Source organism: Myxocyprinus asiaticus, chromosome 19, assembly GCF_019703515.2.
Source record: "Myxocyprinus asiaticus isolate MX2 ecotype Aquarium Trade chromosome 19, UBuf_Myxa_2, whole genome shotgun sequence".
Taxonomy (NCBI): Eukaryota; Metazoa; Chordata; class Actinopteri; order Cypriniformes; family Catostomidae; genus Myxocyprinus; species Myxocyprinus asiaticus.
The window spans coordinates 8,397,116-8,412,793 of NC_059362.1; the positions used below are offsets into that span (position 1 = coordinate 8,397,116).

At 38.7% G+C, this 15,678-nt stretch overlaps 1 protein-coding gene across 5 annotated transcripts in view; it reads left to right on the plus strand.

Annotated features, from left to right (window-relative positions):
* The window catches only part of LOC127410426 (neurexin-3b), a 491,153-nt gene that overhangs the window by 129,950 nt on the left and 345,525 nt on the right, over positions 1-15,678 (plus strand). For all 5 annotated transcript variants that reach the window (XM_051645685.1, XM_051645682.1, XM_051645680.1 and 2 more), the window contains one exon: positions 3,360-3,521. In XM_051645685.1, coding sequence (XP_051501645.1) covers positions 3,360-3,521 — 162 coding nt within the window. The remainder of the gene's footprint in view (positions 1-3,359; positions 3,522-15,678) is intronic.

Below are 15,678 nucleotides of genomic sequence, written 5' to 3' on the forward strand. Positions count from 1 at the left end.
TATCCTTCAGGGCTGCAAATTAATCAAAATAACATAAAAATCATGATATGGTCATATGTGATTATTCAACCACTAAGTATAATAATTCAACTGGGTTCAAAAATGAGTAAAGTTAGTTTTTGCACACCTTGTTCATTCACAGAAAATGTGTTTTAGTTAAAATATATGTAGGTAAATAATGCATTTTATTACTGTATTGTGGTATATGTGTGCATACAAATGAAAATGATTAAATATTATAATGTAATTTTTATTCTTCATTGTGTTCACTCAGTGAAAAACTGTGGAAAACATGCCTTCATTATTTTTAACTAGATTTTTACCACTTGTCTAGAATGTCTGTTTGGTTGAAATTACCAAATGATGTGCCTCCGATAAAAAAAAAAAAAAAAAAAATACAAAAAATAAAAAAAGGAACAAAAACAAAAGAAAACACACTTTTAAGTAATTTCAGAGCAAACACATAATTACTGAGGTATACAGTCGTGGCCAAAAATATTGGCACTCTTGGTAAATATGAGCAATGAGTGCGGTGAAAAATATGTCTTTATTGTTTATCCTTTTGAACTGTTGTAACAACGGTATCAAACAGTTGCAAACACAACACAAGTTTTATCAAAAAACAAATATCTTTGTCAAATATATGTGTGGCACAATTACTGGCACCTTGTTATTCAATACTTTGTGCAACCTCCCTTTGCCAAGATAACAGCTCTGAGTCTTCTCCTATAATGCCTAATGAGGTTGGCGAACATATGGCAAGGGATCTGAGACCATTCCTCCATACAGAACCTCTCCAGAACCTTAAAATTCTGAGGTCCATGCTACTGGACTCTACTCTTCAGTTCACCCCACAGGTTTTCTATGGGGTCAGGGGACTGGGATGATCATGGCAGAACCTTGATTTTGTTGTCAGTGAAAACATTTTTGTGTTGATTTTGATGTGTGCTTTGGATCATTGTCCTGCTAGAAGATCCATCCAGGGCCCATTTTAAGCTTTCTAACAGAGGCAGTAAGGTTTTGATTTTTTATCTGTTGGTATTTGATAGAGTCCATGATGCCATGTATCCAAATAAGATGTACAGGACCTCAGTCATAAATACAACCCCACAACGGTAAAGCTCCACCACCATATTTAACCATGGGCATGAGGTAATTTTCCATATGGATACCTCACTGTGTGCACCAAACCCATCTCTGGTGTTTGCTGCAAAAAGCTCTACGGAAGACGCTTGAGTTTGTTGTTGGATGAGAGCAGAGGCTTTTTTCTTGAAACCCTCCAAAACAACTTGTTGTGACGTAGGTGTCGTCTGATTGTAGTTTTGGAGACTTTCTGACCCCAAGACCCAACTAATTTCTGCAATTCGCCAGCTGTGATCCTTGGAGAATTTTTGGCGACTCGAACCATCCTCCTCACTGTGCGTGGAGACAGTATAGACACACGTCTTCTTCCAGGCCAATTCTTAACATCTCCAGTTGATTGGAACTTCTTAATTATGCCCTGATGGTGCAAATGGGTATTTTCAAAGCTTTAGCTATTTTCTTATAGCCACTTCTCATTTTGTGAAGCTCAACAACCTTTTGACACACATCATAACTTTATTTTTTGGTCTTACCTATTGTGATGGATGACGGGTGAAGGAAATTTGGCTTGTGTTTTGCCTCATATTTATACCCCTGTGAAACAGGAAGTCAGGGCTGAACAGTTTCATTATTTAATTTAGATTTCCCCCCTTTCAATAAGTTTACTTCAATTAAAGGTTAGATTGTTGTGAATATTTTGAATGGAAGATCAAAAGGATAAACAAGACATATTTTTCACAGCCTTTTTTGCTCATATTTACCAAGGGTGCCAGTATTTTTGGCCACGACTGTATGTTGAATGGGCTGAAAAACATCGAGATAAAGTCCAATTTTATTGCCCAGCCTTTTTGTATTATATTTATTTAGCATTTTTGTTCGTTTGTTTGACAATATGGATGAGGTAGAGCAGTACACGGTTGACGACACATAATCAGCTTTATCTTGTAAGAAACAAAAAGAAAAAAAATCAAATATAATAATGAGAAGAAATAATCTTAAGAATTATACAAGACATTTGTTTTATGGAAACTATTCATGGAATAATCACATTTAAAAAGGGCTTTTCATGTAGTTTTGACAGACTTCCGGTTTAAGCCCTGCCAACATCTGGTTATATCTGAATACAGATACAAATAGTTTTGCCATTGCAACAGATACACACACAGATACAGATAGCAGCTTCGCTGCACACCCCTAGTGCTGTGGTTGTAAATGATGTCACTTCCGTAAGGAAGATGTCATTAAGAAACAAAAAAGACTAACATGATGGCAAATTGAAAACATAAGTAAAACCTATTAAATGAATACCAATAAAAACAATATTTGTAAGAAAACATGTTTAAAAAAAACGGTTGATCAATATTAAAAATCGGACAACAATGGTATCATAAATTATGCTTCTTGGGCTCAGATCACACTAAACAATGCTATTTTACAGGCTGTTCCAGCTAATACACATTTCAAGTTAACTGACAGGCATTGTCTGTATCTGAAATGTGGTTGGCTCTTGTACCTCTAAGGCGAGACTTCCTTTTCTACACCCACCGTTTTGGGTGTTTAAATTTCTCCCATTCATTTTAATACAAGTGCTCTCTTGGGCTAAATATTCCCAGTTAAAAGTCACACTTAAGTTCACTTAATTGTGATATTAAATGTAAACATAAGATTTTAACATTTGTTATTTTTCATATTTTATCCAGTTTAGAAAATGTACTGCATAACAGGAATGACCCAGCTGTTGTGGCTTTTGCTCCTTCTCCTTTCCGTGCAATCAACCAACTATCCATCACTCTCATGTTTATTCAGTATGACTTCACTGAAAAAGTATAAAACATTTGATGTTCCCAGTGGTTAATGCCTTGCTTTAATGCATGCATGTACAAATGTGTGTATGTGTTAGAGAGTCTGTTAATGTGTACGGGTGAGCGTGTGATACTAAATAACCTACCCCTCCAAAACAAATACAAGCAATTTGTCCTTGGTTTTAACATTTACTAACCCGTAATTAGTAATCTTCCAAACTAGATAAGAATTCATTTTCTTAACCCATCAAAGATGAAGAAAATATTCAACAGCAATATTTTCTTTACCAGTCCTATACTGAACTTATCCAGACCATTGGTCCAGAGTATTAGCAGTAACCAAACCATTCTGAGAGCAAATCCGAAAAAGAAAAACACAAAAGAATATATGAGAGAAAGTACTGCTCAGGCTAAAATCACATCTACTAATGAATTAGTAATTGGTCGTCTTTCAATATTGTCATTATTTAACAGGTGACTATATCGGTGGATGGTATACTGACCACCACAGGATACACACAGGAGGATTACACAATGCTGGGCTCTGATGATTTCTTCTATGTGGGTGGAAGCCCAAGCACAGCCGACCTGCCTGGATCTCCAGTCAGCAATAATTTTATGGGCTGCCTGAAAGAGGTGCGTGCTTTAGATGTGCATAATTGTGCACACACACACACACACACACACACACACACACACACACACAGTGTAAATTTGGACACTTAAGTCACAGTCTTCTCGTCATTGCATTAGATAACAAAATATCAAACCAAATGGCAAAACAATGATTCTATACCTTTTCTCAGAACTAACTTCACTTTTCTGAGACATTTTTTAATTTTAACTGGTGTGAAGGTATTTAAAGGAATTGTTCACCCAAAAATGTAAATTCTCTCATGATTGGCTCACCTTTAAGCCATCCAAGATGTGCATGTCATTCCTTCTTCAGAAGAACCAAAATGAAGATTTTAATCATATTTCAGCTCTGTATGTCCATACATTGGAAGTGAATGGGTACCATGACACTGCTGGCTGTTTGACGGTCCATATTTAGGCAGCATAATAGTAATCAATTAATGTCTTCTGATGCAAATCAATAGGCTTGTGTAAAAAAACTAATCGATAAATAAAGTTACTTACTTTAAATCTTTACTTCCAGCCACCTTTGGGATGCGGTTTGAAATGACCTCTTGCGTGATGTTCCTTCCTCTGTCATTAAAAAGCATTTTATTGGACAAATATTTGGTTATGCCTGTGTTTAGCAGGGAGCCAGTTAACTATATGCATGACCATGGACTGTGGGTGGTCTACAGGCATGCCATGTGAGACTATCACTCTCTGGTTCAGCTTGGATTTGAACAGTGGTCTCTGGTGTAATAGATCAGATTTATCACTGAGCTACCAAGGATGGTGTGAACCCAAAAGCAGAAACAGACAGTCTCAAGATGCAGAATAATAAGTTATTTAATGCGGCAGTTACAATTTTCACAAAAACAGTGCAGCAAACAGATCAGGCACTTTCAACAATGTCCATAGAGAAAATCCTTACATCAGAGTCCTGAGAGAGAGAGCAAAATCCAAGAAACAAAAACTTTAAACAAAAAGAGCAAATAAAAATAAAAATAAAAAATGGTAATCCATATTCAGAGAGAAAATACAGCCAGGTCAGTGAGAACAACCATACAGGTAGCAAGCATGAAGACTAAGCAAAGGACAAAACCACAAACAGCAACTAATATACTCTACAGCTAACAAGGAGCAGGTGGGCATTAATTAGCAATCAAACAACAGAATAAGTCAAGGTAAATACATAGAAAAGAGTCACTGAGGCCCTCTTAGGGAGCGGAGGAGAATAACACCCCTAAGAGTCTGACAGAGACTAATTTATATAGACTATAATAGTATTAAAGGTACAGCAGCACAAACAGCCTGTATTGGGGCTGCACAATTAATCAAAATAACATCAAAATCAGGGGGCCTGGGTAGCTCAGCGAGTATTGACGCTGACTACCACCCCTGGAGTCGCGAGTTCAAATCCAGGGCATGCTGAGTGACTCCAGCCAGGTCTCCTAAGCAACCAATTGGCCCGGTTGCTAGGGTGGGTACAGTCACGTTGGGGTAACCTCCTCATGATCACTATAATGTGTGGTACTCACTCTCAGTGGGGCGCATGGTGAGTTGTGTGTGGATGCCGCGGAGAATAGCGTGGGCAACTGAGATTCGTCCTCCACCACCCGGATTGAGGCGAGTCACTACATCACCATGAAGACTTGGGAATTGGGCATTCCAAATTGGAGAGAAACGGGGAGAAAAAATTAAAAAAAATTAAATCTAAATTGTGACATAACCTCGTGCGATTATTCAATCGCAAAGGGCTGCGATTTAACTAACTAAATAAATAATCTGCATGCTTCAAAGGTTATTTGTGCTGCTCAAAACAGTCTATATTAAAGCTACACTATGTAACTTTTTTGTTAAAAAATAACAAAATGTTATTAATGAGAGACTGCAACAAAAATCCATCTTCCAAACCATGTCTTTACCCAAATACACTTTGATAAACCTATTATAATGATATATTATAAATATTTTAGAGTTGTCGGGACTGATTTCGTGGGAAATTGCATACATACGTCATTCGCCCGTGCGTGTTGACATCACATCCGTACACAGAGAAAATAAGATCCGGCTAATGTAGCGCGTGTGTGGGAGTAGATAAAGTTGAAAGTTTGTTGTCCAAAAATTGACCATGGATCATTCAAAATGGCAAACCTCCGAGGAATCACTGGTTGTAAAAACAAAGAAACCCCGAACAGAGCAGAGTCTGCAAGCAAAAAGGGAAAGCAACAGAGTCCGTAATAAAACCCGAATCAACATCGGCTTGTCTTGGATTTAAAAGCAACCCAGAGATGCCTTTATTCTTATTCAACAGGTAAGATATTTGATTGATATGGTTTATGTATAATTGTGTAATCACACACACACACACACACACACACACACACACACACACACACGTCTGTAATTGTAAATTGTAATTGTAAATTGTAGACTGTAATTGTAAAAATACAATAATTATACTGTAATCGGTGCAGAACGTTTCACTTGCTAGCACACGTGTATTGTTCTTTATAACAGCAATAATTTATATAAATAAATCCTTTAGTCCTAGGCTTGCCAAGGACATGTGAGTCTTGAAATTATGTTGACCACTGGTTGGTAACAATGACAATCAATAAATTAGTTACTATCGTGGTCTATTTGGCCAGAATATCCTGCAGTTATAAACATTTTACAACGTTTGACCTTATCAGACTAGCAATCGTTATGTCTAATGTTAATGAATGTTGCCTAACTTTTGTAAAATCACTTATTTCAAAACATCAATGTTTCCAATATGTCAAAACAACAGCATAAGATATGGCACTTATCTGCTCAGTTTACATGTTTTCAGATACCCGTCTTTTCCTTTCTTTCATTATTTATTTGTCCATTCGCTCTGATAAGATAACCTGTATCCATGTATACACCGGTGCCTCGAAACACATTCATCCGTGCAGAGGCGCAGAGCCAAACCACAACCAAAACAATGTTCTTCCGCAAGACGCATGCAGTTTTATTTTTTTAACCGTTAGAGGGCCAAAAGTTACATAGTTAAGTTAGATAATTATTAAAGTGTTTTCAAAGTGGTTCTGTGCTTCACAACTCAGAAGTGCTCAGAGTTCGGTTCCGTTTGCTTATGGGAGGTAAGCACTTTATTTACACTAAACTGGCATGTCCTGCGTGAAGCATTTTTTCCTCCATTCTCCTGTCATTTGTTTACCTCACAAGAGAGCGTGTCACACTTATTACACTCCTAGCGGCAACAAGTAAAAGCAGAACTAATATTACCAACATCCAACAAAATGAAAAGGAAGAAACGTACATATAATAAATCTGTACAAAATATTAAGATACTATAATATAGTGCATTTTTTTATTAAATATCATAAAATAATTAAATGTAATGGTGACAAACTAACCAAAACTTTCACTTTAAGTTGAATTACACCAATGGGTTATCAGTTTAACTTCAGTTTGATATTAAGCCTTTAGGACTGTCTTATGTACAGTAGAGAATAGTTTGAATAAGCCTATGTAACATGGTTAGGATAGGCAAGGAGGAGGCGGGAACCAGCTGAACAGTCAAAATAATGTTTAATGAAAACTTAAAAAGACATAAACATAAACACACACGGCAGCTGTGTGTGGCTCTCTCTCCCGAACTGCCGCATCCGGCTTGGCTTTATCTCTCTCCTCGGCTGATTAGGCCGATTGGGGGCTGGCCGTGCGCACTCACGGCCCGGCCCCACCCTCCTCCTCGTCACACTCTTCCCTCCTTTACGTATGACGTACATCCCCCCCTTTTTTGTGGGGGGGGGGGGCGGGGTGTTGCCCTTCCGGTCCAGGCTTTCCCCGCCTTTTGAGACCTGGGAGGGAGACAAGGGGAGGGAAAAGGGGAGAGGGAAAGAGCGAGGCGGAGCGACAGTGAGAGAGAGAGAGGAGAGAGAGGGAGAAAAAAAAATTTGCTCGCCAGTTCCCAGAAATGCGGTTGCCTGGTCCTCGACCACTTCTCCACCCTCTGGCGGACGACAGCCGCTCCTCCCCAGGCTCCTCCTCCGACCCCTGGCAGATGGATCACCCCTCCACTTTCTGGCGGACAACAATGGCAAGGACTCCACAACAGCGCAACCCTCCTCCCTCCCGGGTTTTGGCACCAATGTAACAAGGTTAGGATGGGCAAGGAGGAGGCGGGAACCGGCTGAACAGTCAAAATAATGTTTAATGAAAACTTAAAAAGACATAAACATAAACACACATGGCATCTGCGTGTGGCTCTCTCTTTCCTAAACTGCCGCATCCGGCTCGGCTTTATCCCTCTCCTTGGCTGATAAGCCCGACCCCGCCCTCCTCCTCGTCACAGCCTACTTGTTGTTAAGGCCTAGAGTAGAGAGTAAAATTGAATATTTTGTGTTTATTTCATTATTCAACCAACCAACAGTATTTTTGACAGCAAAAAGTAGGCAACAACTATGGTACCAACAGGGGAATTCAGTTAACCCTTAAATGCATGGTAATTTTCCCAAACACTCTTATATATTTGGGTCTTTAGAGACCCAGCACTTATATCTGTCACATCATCATTGTCTTCACTCCTGCCACTTCGTCTTTGTCATCACCCCTCTGTTCATAAGGACTCTTATGTTGACACTGTTATTGTCTTCTGTTGTAGTTTGCCCCCACACTACAATTCCCATGATGCACTGCCCTCATCACATTCATCTGTTCCCCATTTTCCTCAGCTGTTCCCTGTTCCCTCATCAGTCATCCGTGTGTATATATACCCTCTTGTTTCATGCACTCATTGCCAGTTCTTGTTCTTATGTGTTTATGTTAAGATGTAATGTTAGATGTGTATATTTATTTGTTTGTATTTCTCCATGTTTACTGTATCACCTTCTTTGTTTCCATTAAACATAGTCTGCGTTTAGATCCATTGCCTCTTATCTCTGTAAAACGTTACAATATCTATCAAAAATGGATGAACAAAATGTACAGATAGTGTAAATTTTTTTATATATATTTTCAAGACATATATATATATATATATATATATATATATATACATCATATTTTGATATATTTTGATGTTTTATTTTTCATAAATTAAAGAGATAATGCAGCAAATCAGGACAAATCAAGAACAGGATTCATTATTTTCACACTGAAATTTCATGAGATGCAGCTGGCTGTTAATCAGAGCACGCTCACCGGTAAAAAAGCATTTGCTCAAATCCCACTCCGACATTAAATTTCTCTGTAGTATACTTGGTTCCAAGCACGTACATAGGGGGTCACTACAGTGGCCCGTGCAACTGCCCCTTTGCCCACATGGGCTGAGGTGCCCCTCTGGGTGAAATATATAGGTCAAAATTTATTCAATTATCAAATGCTTAGTAATGTACACAACTGAAATTATGTGACTGTATTGTTGTGTTTTAGTATATAAATTCTCGCTGTTTATTTTGGACTGGTTTACAGCAGCTGTTAGATAATCTGGTCTACCAGACCTTCCTTATCATTTGTAAAAAGTCAAATATTTCTCTGTTAGCACATATGTCACTGAAAATCTTCATATAATGCCATAACATTTGTTTTCAACCTTTATTTACTTTAAACAAGTCATCAAACATGCCTCTATAATTGATAAAACATATGTGCGTTGCCACGGAAACACGCATACACGCAAATTCGCACTTTTCAGTTTGAACTGGATTTTTTTACATTTCACTTATCGTTAAGGTGTGGATTTGGCTTTGGGGAACTGACCAGCAGTTATGTGCCGCTTTATCCACTTTATTTTATGGGGGGCAGTGGTGGCTCAGCAGTTAAGGCTCTGGGTTACTGATCAGAAGGTCAGCAGTTCAAGATGCCACTGTTGGGCCCTTGAGCAAGGCCCTTGACCCTAACTGCTCCAGGGGTGCCATATCATGGCTGACCCTGCACTCTGACCCCAGCTTAGCTGGGATATGTGAAAAAAAAATTTCACTGTGTATGTGCAAACATATAATGTGTGATAAATAAATATAATTATAATTATCCTGAAGCAGAAATTGAAAGCAACAGGTGGTCAATTAAGTAAGATAATTCCGCTATGAAATTCTGTATGCAAGAGCGGAAATCTTTACTAATCAAATGCTCAATTGTACAATGGAGGCATGAAAGCAGAATGCTCTGCCTGCAAATTAGGACACACTGATCTGCAAGATCATACATGTTTATTGGATTTGATTTTTTGTGTGTTCACCGGAAATCAAGGAAAAATGCTTTGCCAATATACAATATTATTAAACTTACATATTTAATTGAGGGTGTTCTAACATTCACAATCCTGCAGAACTGGGCTCACATCTAGCTAGCAGCTGCACTGACATGATAGCAAAACAACAAGGTACCTTACTTATCTGTTAATTTACTATCGAATAGTAGTGTAGCCTACTAGCTCACCTTTTGCTGCACTACCATGTTCGCATAGCACATCCTCGTGCTCTCTGGCAATGTGACGCATACGATTCCAAAAGAAATCCTTGCTAATTCTCATGGTCTCTCCACACTCCCTTTCGATTTCCTCGTTCTTAGCTTTGATTTATACTTTGCATTTATTTAGGCTATAAGGTTTGCAAATTCACTAAAACAATGTTTGAGCTCCATGACCTCAGGCCTATTGCTTGTTTCGCAGATTCCCAAACCAGCATATCGCGAAGCGCATTCTTGGTTGAGTAAGCGGCACTGAGCGGCCTGAGCGAGCGGAGTGGAATCTTAAAAAAGGCGCTCTCCGCTCAGGTGGAATTATCACCGCTCCACTCATTGCTCCACTCTTGCTCCACTCTGCTCACATGCTCTGATGTCAATCACATACTGAGCTACACATAACACATAATCTACACATGTGTAATGTATGTGTAAGTTATGTGTATCTCATGTGTATTTTCTCAGGCACATGTTGAGTCTAAAGAGATGCACAACTTACATTATTTTAGTAGTACACCCAAATGACAATAGTCATATCATACTTTTCATGTGTTGTACTTGCTATAAGTTTATTTCTATCTTGTTTCTTCATCAGATAACAATGTCATATGTAAATCAAGTCACTGAAACATCAGTGCCACCTTGAGTAAGAAATAACATGTATATTATGTATGTGTATATGCATATAAAATACTGATAATTCACTATGGTTGATAGTTCATTGTTGCACAGAAAATCAACATGATATAGCATTTATTTGTGTGAGTATAGTACTCATTCCTCTTGTAATACACAAATAAATAGATATCCTGTGATAGTAAACTTAAATAGATATTAAATAATTATAAAAAAATATATATATAATTTATGGGATAAAAAAAAAAAAAAACATACCTCGGGTCTCTAGAAACCCTATACACTTCTGGTATTTAAACCATTATATATATATATATATATATATATATATATATATATATATATATATATATATATATTTTTTTTTTTTTTTTTTTTTTTTTTCTGAAACTTTGGCATTTTTTGTGTGTCACAATATTTATAAGAGATAGATTGGGGAATACTAAAGAGGTGTGGGCAAAAATCCCAAAAATGTATGAGGTACAGGGGGTGGAATGAGGTATGCATTTAAGGGTTAACAGTGACACTGAGCAGAAAGCTTACTTATAACCAGCTTTGACAGAGCTGCTGATAAAAAGTTAAATGATCAGCATCGGACAATTAGATGGAAAGAAAATTGGAGATCGGTATCGGATGTTAAACTCCTGATTGGAGCATCCCTAATATTAAAGTTGACGGTTTCAAAAACGAATGATGATGATTAATGGGCTGAGACCCTATCACAAATGGAGATAAACAGGTACACAGTGGATGGGTGCAATTTGAATATGAAGAAGACAGTGTTTTTCTCTTTGTTTCACTGTTTATATATTTGTTTGTTTGTGGGTGAATTGAATAGCCTTTTGGCAGGAGAACGTGATAAACATTTTTATTTTTTTATTTTTTTTTTTTTTGTCTATCATAATTGCAGTTCAAATCGCAATTGCAATATTTGTCAAAATAATCACAATATGACTTTTTGTCCAAATCGTGCAGCCCTAGCCTGTATAATTCTAAGGGTCAGAAAGAGGATAAAAATGGTCATTACAAACAAATTTATACAGGGTAACTGTTTTTGGTGCAGGAAACCTTGACTAACATTATAAGTGGACTTTAGGGGGGAAAAAGGCTACAAAAGTGTTTTGTTCAACTTTTGAATTGAAAAAAAGAACATATTTGGCACTGGCATATTTACAGTATATCACTAGCACTCAGTCTCTAGTATAAAATCTATGTACACTATTGAGTCTTATTTTTTCAGCTGTAGTTACTGATTGGCTGATTTAATTTACTGACTCTTGCGGTTGGCTCCATCATTAGATATAATTATGGATTGGCGACTGTAGAATCCACTCTAGACATCAGTGCCAAATAAACATCCTCTGCAGTCAACGTACTAATCCTCCTCTAAAGTGATATTCATGGCTGCTTTTACGGAAGGCATGACCTCCCCTCAAAGTTTACCACCCCCAGACTCAATCCAGATTCCATTAGGAGCTGTGAGCAAATTTATATGCATACACATATGCACAGAAACACACATACTCGAGGCACGCAGTAGCCGACACACACGGTTGGTCTGTAATAAGCATCATAATGAAAGGTCACCTTGTCTGTGCTTTTTAATCTGCCACTGTGTTCTTCAGCTTTCTCCTGTGCTCTTTCTCTATCCCCAGCACAGCTATTAATATCAGATTCGTATCTGTGGATGTGCAAGTGCCTGTCCCTGCCACATTCTCAGACACAGCCTGTGCCAACAGTGATGAAAGACTTGCCGAGTTAGAATTACCCAAGGAATACTAAAAAGGGCAGGCACTTTATTTCAGTTAAAGCCAGGGCGAGAGGAGCAAAGCGTCCTCTGAGCAAAGGATCGTCTCTCATTTAACACACTCTGTTTTATGACAGCAGTGATGAAGGGTTGCGTCTTTGGGCTGAAATGTCAGTCGTGGCCCAAACGTGAAAAATTTCAATGGTTAACTAAAATTCAGCAGTAATTGTTCGAAATTGAAGGCTAGATTACTGCTTGCTTGATACTTTGCAGTATACGCTGAATACTGCATACAATAAAAATAAATAAAAAATAAATAGGGGGCCTCCTTGATCCGCCAAAAAAAAATATCGAAAAGGTAAGTTCTAACATTATAATCTCACAATTTTTACTTTATATCTGCCAATTGCCTTGTTAACATTAGGTCGAAAATAAAGTTTATAGTCTAAATAAAGTCTACCCCTGTATGCCACACCCCCTTACCTAACACACACAGGAACGTATTACCATATTACTCAAAGACATCTTTCTTTTAAAATACCCCAAAAAATGTTCCTTTCTTTTATCAACATAATTACTTTACTGATGTACCCAATCTCCCAGCTTTCTCAATTTCTATAATAGAACAACATTTTCCAAATCAGTTACTTACACGTTTCAATGATTATGTAACATTTCTGTGCCACACAAATAAGTCTTTTGTTCACATCTTTTTTCACAACTTTTGTTCACTTTTTTCACATATTTTGTTCACATTTTTTTCCTCTACAAATTTAGTCTGTTTGGTTTAATCACAGCTCTTCCTGACCGTGTTCTCTTTACATCCAGCTGCAAAAATGCAGGAGATGCTCGTGAGGATACAGTGGGTGGCGCTTGACCATTCCTGTTTAATACAGCTTTCACTGTCCAGTGACTTCATAATGTCTGTTCCGCCGAACAGAACCAAGTGGAACATCCACCACATAAGACCATGGAGTACTGAGCTCTTTTACAACAGTCCCTGGGGTCTTGGCATCCGTAACCCAGACTTCACATCCAGGCTGTAGTTTGGTCAGTTTTCTGACTCTGTGACGCATATCATACCTCTGAGTGTCCGCCCTCTTTCTTTTTTCCTCCCTTGAGCAGACAGAACCTCCATCAGGAAGAGAAGGTGTGAGCAGCTGAGGAAGAATTAGTACTGTGGTCCTAAGTCGTCTTCCCATTAGAAGTTGAGCAGGACTATATCAGTTTTGGAGCGGAGTAGACCTGTATGCTAACATGGCTAGGTATGGATCAGATGCTTTTTTTCAACAGGTTTTTGATGGTCTGAACGGCACGTTCAGCTTCCCCGTTGCTTTGTGGGAATTTCGGCTGATATTCACATGACTGAACTCGTATGTTGTTGCAAAGTCTGCAAAGTCCTGAGCTGCGAATTGTGGGCAATTATCTGTAACCACCGTCTCAGGAATACCATGTCTCGCAAAGATTGATTTGAGGTGATCAATCACATATGACGATTTTGTATGAGACAGATGAGCAACTTCAACATATCTAGAATAATAGTCCACCACAAGCAAGTTCTCTTTTTCAGCATAAACAAATCTGCCCCTAGTTTTTGCCAAGGCCTTTCTGGAAACTCAGTGGTAATGAGTGGTTCTGTGGGATTTACCCTTTCTTGTATGCAAATTTTACTCTTCTGTACCACATCGTCCAATTGTTGGCTGAATCCAGGCCACCATACAGACTGACGTGCTCTTTCTCTGTACTTCACTATACCCTGATGTCCCTCATGTAGCTTATCAAGAACTCTGAGAACAGATGGAATCACAAGCCTTGTGTCCTTCAGAAACAGTCCATCTTGTACTGTAAGAAAAGCTCGCTCAGCCCAGTTCACCCTCACAACATGTTTTGTCTGGCCAGCCTCCTTTGCAGATTTCCATGACCTGCGCACAAATGCTGTCTGCATTTAGGTGCTCTCTTAGTTCAGTGAGATAGGAACTGTTGGCAGGCAAACTACTCAAAAGCAAGTCCACATATATGTTTGTGTTTTCCAACAACTCTGAATCACTACTGCTAAGCTGTGCTTCAACAGGTTTGCGTGAGAGTGTATCGGCAGTCCACAAATTCTTTCCTGGAACATGAACCATAGAATAAGAATACCTCATTAACCTCATCCTGAAACATTGAATTCTGGGAGGTAAGGAGTCCAATGCTTGTGTTCCTAAGAGGCTGATGAGTGGTTTATGATTTGTCTCCATCTGAAAGTGTTTTCCAATGAGAAAGTAATTGAAATATTCACATGCCCACGTCAAACTTAGTGCTTCTTTTTCCACCTGTGCATAAAGCTGCTCCCATTTCTGCAATAGAACTGCCCCAATCCAAAGGATGAAGCATCTGCTGACACTTTGATGTCTCTTTCAGGATCATACATTATTAGCACTGGAGTAGAATGCAGCTCTTTTTTAACTCCTTAAAAGCATTGTCCTGATCTGCTCCCCAGATTTTGCTTTGACAACAAGTCTCTAAGCGGTCTGTCCTTCTCAGCCAGCTAAGGGATGAATTTCACAACTGATTCACCATCCCCAGAAAACTTCTTACCTCACTAACGTTTGAGGGTGGCTGCATTTTCACTATGGCCTCTGTTTTACCAGGGTCTGGTCTGATCCTTTCCACTGAGATGATATGTCCCAGAAAGTGAATCTCGCTTTTTGACAAATCACATTTATCCACATTCAGTGTGATGCCAGCATTCTGGATCTTTTGCAATACTGTGTGCAAATGTGCATCATGTTCTTCTTGTGTTCCTCCCCAAATGAGCACATCATCCATATGACAAATGACTCCCTCTAGTCCCTCTGTAACCTTTGACACCATTCTACTTTGGAAATGTTCGGGAGCTGAAGCAATGCCAAGAGGAAGGTGGTTAAATAAGAATCTGCCGAAGGGAGTTATGAATGTGGTGTATTTAGCTGTCTCTGGGGTTAAAGGAATTTGCCAAAATCCTGAATTTGCATCAAGCTTGCTAAAAATCTTGGCCCCTGCCAACACGCCAAGACTCTGCTCCACAGATGGCAGTATGTATTTCTCTCTACAAATAGCTTCATTCAACTTTGTCAAATCCACACACAGGCAAACAGTTCCATCTTTCTTTGGCACTACCACCATACCAGAGCACCAGTCAGTAGGCTCTTCCACTCTGCTTATGACACCGATTCTCTCCATACGCTGAAGTTCCTCCTTAAATTTTTACATAAGGGGAAGAGGAATCTGCCTCGGAGTCTTAAGAGAGAAGGGCACTGCATCTGGTTATGACATAAGGCTGTTTGATGAGCCCTAGACCACTGCACAGTTTTGGGTAGC